This window comes from Stylophora pistillata, chromosome 11 (assembly GCF_964205215.1).
Source record: "Stylophora pistillata chromosome 11, jaStyPist1.2, whole genome shotgun sequence".
Lineage (NCBI taxonomy): Eukaryota > Metazoa > Cnidaria > Anthozoa > Scleractinia > Pocilloporidae > Stylophora > Stylophora pistillata.
In genome coordinates, this window is record NC_142529.1 from 17,719,207 (window position 1) to 17,725,833 (window position 6,627).

The following is a 6,627-nucleotide window of genomic DNA, read 5'->3' on the forward strand; positions in this document are numbered from 1 at the left end:
AGCAAAATTTTATTACCAGCTCTGAGATCCCTTTATGTGGCTCTCGTACGTTCTCACCTTGAGTACGCCTCTGAAATCTGAAGCCCAAAATCAATTACTATGATAAAAAAGAATAGAATGGGTGTCAAGTTCGTTGCGTTTAGTGCGCGCGCGATCGTCGTCATTAAAAAATAATATTCTTTAGCAGGAACTTCCTAGCGTGTCTGCAACCCGATGCGAGCTCATTTCTGCTGTTGAGGGGCGACATTTCTGGTCTGCACAAAATGAAAAACTTCTCCCACAAACATTAATTATCTCCTGTTTACATTCGAATAGAACCTAGCTCGTTTAACCTTGCGCCATTTGATTTCATATGCAATTTTCCTATCTTTTAGGCTCCATATGAACTTACTTAGTTCCGTTGCGTGCCCATACGGGTTACACAAAATGAAATATTTCTTCCACAGACACAAATTACAATTCTTGGTGACGTTCGAGTGAGATCTTTCCCGTTTTATTTTGCGCCATTTGATGTTGCACTCAATGTTCCGGTCTTTCAGGTTCCAAATATGCTTACTAAGCTCAGTTGCGTTTCTATAACATTTATTACGGAATGAGCAAATGTGATTTCTATATCTTATTTGAAATGTAGTCTCACAAAGTCCGATATATGTTTCCCTTGTTGTTTGCGTGGTTACTTCGGCCTGGCATATTATGTTCTCCACGCTGCAGTTACCATCCGTGGGGGCACGTGTCCGGTTTACGGCAGTTACAGTTTTTGTTATTTCCTTCAGCGACTGTGGCTGTTCTTATTTCGGCTTTGTTGTGGCTGAAGATAATCGGTTTAACGTTATTCGTGCAGCTGTAGCTTAATTTAATAGTGTACCGATTGAAAAATTTATGTAGTGGATTAGATTTGGGGAAGTGTTGGTCGATTAGAGAAAGAAAGCATTTTCGAACGTCACCAAGAATTGTAATTTGTGTTTGTGGGAAAAATATTTTATTTTGTGTAAACCCGAAATGTCAACCTTAAACAACCGAAATGAATTAGCATTGTCCTGTAAACACTCTAGGAAATTTCTGCTAAAAATGTCATCACCTAATTAGCGCGCACCGCACTACACAGCACACGTTGTTTCAAATAACTTTGAATGTAACCGTTTTTCAGGCAGTTGCCTGATGATTGCTTCTGATGGAGTATGAAACTCTGAGTAGCAATTAAATGCCTTGGAGCAAATAACCCAACTCGTTGCTGATAATATCATCTACTGCTCTAGTCCAACTGTTGAGCACTTTGATAGTCGATAAGGAACATTCCACTGTCTTACTTTTATTCTTATGATGTAAAAGAATAGCTGCATAATGTTTATATTCCCTTCTTTTTTGGGAGTCATTGCTTAAGTAATGTGTACGGTACATTTTCTGTTTCCTTTTTACTGATTTTAAAATAGCCTTAGTTAGCCATGGCTTATTAAGTTGCTTTTGTTTGCTTTGGCTAGCCAGCCTGTTAGGTGCATGTTTGTCAACAATTTCACTCAGGATATTAATTGTCTGCCTTAGCTTCTCATTTACATTATTTTGGGGATTAAGGATTTCATGCCAAGCAATCTGATTTATATCATCCAAGTATAGGTCTTTCTTAAATTTAGAATAGTCTCGAGAATATATTTTATTATCATTGTTCCGTGAGGGCTGGGTTCTAACTATACAGAAAATGGGGAGATAATCTGTTAAATCAACTGTCAGGATTCCTGCTGTAAGATTTTTAAAACAATTTGTATATATATGGTCAATGAGTGTTGCTGTATGATCAGTAAGCCTGCTAGGTTTAGTAATGATTGGTAAGATGTTGTTGGCATGGAGCATATCTAAGAATTCTTCAGTTTGGACGTGTTCATTAAATTTCAGGAAATTTATATTCATATCTCCAAAGATGTAAATTTCATGCCTATTGGAATTAATTGATTTGATTATATCATTTAGTTGGTTGCGAAACTGTTCTAGATCACAAGTAGGATGCTTGTAGATACAGTCTATTAGAATCTTCTTTTTAACTTTGCCAGCATCAATTTCTGCCCAGCATGATTCAACTAGTGTTATATCAAATTTAATATCAGGCCTAGGTACTGCTTTAAGATTATTAGCGATATACAGAGCGGCTCCACCCGCCTTTGTTGGAGAGTCCGTGTGAAATAAATTATAGCCGCTGATATTTACATTACCAACAGAATTCTCACCCAATTTGGTTTCTGTAATTCCAAGAATATCCACTTTGATATCAATGGAGTATTAGAGTTCTTTCAATAAATTTAGGTTTTTAGAAAGACTTCTGATATTGCAGTGAAGAATTGAAAAATATTTCGCGTCTGTTTTAGCTAGCATTTTATTAAAACTGCGGACTGGATAATATTCTGAGCAAGGGGTATTTAACATTAAATCTGGGTCGCATTCGTCGAATTTATTTGGATTAAGGAGGAGATCGTAGAATTCAAGATCATCATGGCGCCCATCCGGCCAGCTACCAACCATAGCATAAAATTCTCTATCAGTTAACCAATAAAATGGTAAAGAACTACTTACGTTTTCTTGATGATTAGCCATGTCTAGATCCATAATAGTATACATTTATAGAGGTCGTTAAATTGAGCTATAGTTAATCAAGCTGATCGAGGAATTCTTCGAACTCTTCATGTGTCACAAAACATTTCGTAATTGAGCTCTCCGTTTTCTTCAGAATTATTTTACCGTTAGCCGTCCAAATAAACTTGTAGTTACGGTCGCGCTTGAATTGTAAAATTCTGCCCAGTAGTCGCTTTCTGTACGGCGTCAGGCTTTCATTGACATGAATTAGTGCTTTAGGACTTACAGCCACAGATTCCGGCTCGCAGACCACCACGGAAGGTCTTTAGTCCGCTTAGATTTTAATCTTTTCCTGTTGCTGTAGATTTCGTCTCTTTTCTCCCTTCGAGTGAATTTTACGATTAGTCGATCTTTCACTTTCTTCGTTGGCGGCAAGCAGTGAGTGATCGATCATCGTTTGGGCTGAGGTTCCCTCCTATAATCTCAGGCATTTCTTTTATCAGCAACGCTGGGTTATCATTTGGTACGATCGGAATACCAATTAGTTCGAGGAAATCTATTCGTGCGTACTGCTCAAGCTCATCCAACTGGATCTCAACATTAAGATAATTCATATGATGCACGATCCTTCGCAGTAGATAGCGCTATTTATGCAATAGTGAAAATCAGACCTAAAAAAAAAATCATGCCTGTACGGGATTCGAACCACTGACCTCTGCGATACTAGTGCAGCGCTCTACCAATTGAGCTAACAAGCCAACTGGGAGCAGGCCGTTAAGTTGATTCGTAATAAACCCGTGACGATAAATCAAATACAATGATTATATATGAAGTAGAGCGCTGCACTAGTATCGCAGAGGTCAGTGGTTCGAATCCGGTACAGGCCTGACTTTTTTTTTTTTTTTTTCCAGGTCTGATTTTCGCTATTGCATAAATAGCGCTATCTACTGCGAAGGATCGTGCATCATACGTATTTAATACCGCAGTTCAAAATATATGAACTTCATATATATTCATTGTATTAAGATAATTGTTTCCAAGCTTCCCAATGTCTTCTTTTATCACTCCAATATCGCCCTTTGAACTGTCATTGTGTTCTTTTACGTCCTTAATGGTTGATATAACTCTATCGTATTTCTTTGAAATGTAGTCTTGGGACTTTTCAATTTCTTCAAATCGTTTTCGGAGGTCTTGAAGGCCAGCTTTGAGTGAATCGACCTCCTTGCGGATCTCTTCTCGTATGTTGGGAAGAAACTCCTTTGCCCAAAGCTCTTTCAAACTTTTTACCGTTAGACTCATGCTATCTGATCCGCTATCTCCATTTGTCATATCTCCTATGACACTCATATCTCCCACCTAGTCTCTTCTTGCTTGACTAAACTGGTTCAGATCGACCACGTGAAATACTGTGTCGATAGAGAGACTTTAGCTTTAATTATTACATCTCTTGTCTTTAGCAAAATGTTCTACTGTTCGTCCGTGTGGTCTAATACCTCATCTAAGAACATACAAAAGCTGCAACTCATCCAGAATTTCGCCTGCAAAATCATCTGCGGCGCTCGGAAATTTGACCATGTAATGCCATTACTGGATGAACTCAACTGGCATCCAGTTGACAAAATACTCAAATTCAGAGACGCTGTTATAGCTTATAAGTGTGTCAACGATTTTGCTCCTGAATATCTATGCGCTAAGTTTAAAAAACGATCATCTGTACATAATCGCATAACTCGTAATAATGAGAAGATTGACATTCGTTTAGTCAGATCAGCTACCGGCCAAAGATCCTCTGCCTATAGAGCTGTATCTCTGTGGAACATGTTAGAAGAAGACCTGGGAGACGTTACATCCGTAAAGGCCTTTAAGAAAGTTCTGAAACTTGCCATGAATGAATGACCGAGTGACAGTTAGAATTGAGAATTTAACAATACCTTGTCAGATATAGTTAGCATTCATATTTGTAAATATAAACTTTTCATGATGCTTTATTTTCGTATGTTTCTTTGCCTCAGGAAGTGCTCCCTACTGTGTCAGCGACGGTGGTTGTTCCTACAGTGAGTCCTGTTGTACAGCGGATAACGTCTGTAGAGAAAGATGTTATTTCTGTGCGTATGACTACCAGTGTGAAACGAGAGAGCAATGCTGTATAATGGCAAATGCATCAGTGTTTAGTCTACTTGCTTCTGTCTTTCATACGACTTCCAATGTGGATCGAGCGAGCAATGCTGTAACAGCAAGTTCATCAATCGTTCGTTTCTTGTTCCTGTTCGCACGACTACGAATGCGACGGCGGCGACTAATGCTGTAGCAGAAAATGCATCAGTAGTTTGTCTTCTTGTTCCTGTTCGTACAACTACGAGTGTGGCATTGGAGAGGATTATTGTGGGGTAGTGTGTTCGTCCCATTGTGCTTGGAGCGGTGGGGCTATTTCAAGCCTTGTCACCGGTACAATTGCGTTCTTCGCTATCACCATTTCCATTGTATCCTTGTATCCTTACTACCGCTATCGTACACCCGTTACTATGGCTGTCAGCCAACAGCCGCAACGACTGTTCGGTTTAGCTCAGACACACGTGATGACGACGCAGCAAGTATATTCTCCTCTGCTGATGAACTGCAAACAGACTCCTCCAAGTTTCAATCAGGCTCCTCCGCCTTACTCAAGCAATCCATCACCACCAAACCAGAATCCTTTACCGCCAGGACAAAGTTAAGCGGCGCCGATGCCGGCTGCAGTAAACGCTGAACAACCGAACAAGTTCAAAATAAAGTCAACTCAGCAAGGCAACTCATGCAAACAGAATGACTCTTCCGGCAAATTGAGTAACCTTCGGTTTTGCTTCCATTTAAAAATATGTAGATGTAGTCAATTACTAAACATTCTTTATTGATCTGCACACTGCATTGCATTTCGCTTTCGTCGATCAAAGAAAAAAAAGGTAGACATAGGTTTTTTGTGGAAAGGATTTTGTCGGAGATAGATGAGTTCGGCCATTGGCAACAGTAATTATATTGTAGAATGAATATCGTATGACACTGTAAGTTAATCTACATTTATAACCATTTAAATTGATCTGACTGCATTTAGCCCAGCCTATGCCTCCATCGATAATTTCCAATGAATTTCCGCTAATGAGATTTTCAAGATTGCCAATATCGATCGTGTCGTATGCAGTGAAATTGAAGATCTCGGTAACACATTTACAGACGTACGTGAGTAATCTTATTCCGTTTCAGGGAGATTTGCTACCTTTTCGTTTTCTACTCTTTGCTAATCGGATCTTAAGCAGATCCATGGTCAGCATGTGCTATATCGATGTCGAGCAGTATTTACAGCTGCGTGTTTTCCCATTATTGTCATTAATGATCATTTTGTAGATGCAGGCACTATCTTAAATTAAAATTCAAGTATGACTTTGTGAGACAAAAATACCTCCTTAATGGAAATAAAGACACAATAACAAGTTTTAATAAACAGCCCCAAAGTTGTATTGAGTTGGCAGTGAGGAAGGGGTTTTGACAATTGCAGCCTAAGGTTGTGGCTTGCAGCCTACTCATGGCGTTCGCGTGATGGTACTTGCCATAGTCGTAATGGAGCCGGATGTGTTGACGGTTGGTATGACGTTGATAAAACATGTTGACTACCGAACTAAACTCTTCAATTCAGATAAACGCCTCTACTTTTCCTCCAGCCTTACAGGTGTCTGTGAAATAAAAAGAACCCCTACTGTTGATAAAATTTCCGATAGAAGGCAAACATATAGTTTGGTATGCACACACAACATAAAATATTCTTTCAGTTTACGCCTCGTCCACCTGGTGGCTGGCTTTGGAGTTTTACGCACTTCGCTCGTAAATTTGACCAAAAATCTTGAATCTCAGACCAGTTCCCCCCCCTCTGAACTTCCATGTTCCCGGTGACATAATCCTAATTCGAAAGCTTTTTTTTTCTAACTACAGCGTAACTCTTGCAATTATGCATGCGGATAATTCGACGACTATCAATGTTTCGAAACGGCACTGAGTCAATTAGTTTCGTTTTGTTATTCAACCATTACTTTTGGGAAT

The 6,627-nt window shown here is 39.3% G+C and overlaps 1 protein-coding gene and 1 pseudogene across 1 annotated transcript; both read left to right on the plus strand.

Moving 5' to 3' along the window:
- Positions 1-4,020: 4,020 nt before the first annotated feature.
- LOC148720391 (uncharacterized) lies at positions 4,021-4,455 on the plus strand. Its single transcript, XM_088737619.1, has one exon. The coding sequence runs from the start codon at positions 4,021-4,023 to the stop codon at positions 4,453-4,455; it is 435 nt and encodes a 144-aa protein (XP_088593745.1).
- Positions 4,456-4,546: 91 nt separating this feature from the next.
- On the plus strand, positions 4,547-6,376 carry LOC148720392 (uncharacterized; annotated as a pseudogene).
- Positions 6,377-6,627: the final 251 nt, after the last annotated feature.

What these genes read in the sequence shown, in the direction of transcription:
- LOC148720391 (XM_088737619.1), top strand. Translation starts at nt 4,021, where the DNA reads ATGTTCTACTGTTCGTCCGTGTGGTCTAATACCTCATCTAAGAACATA.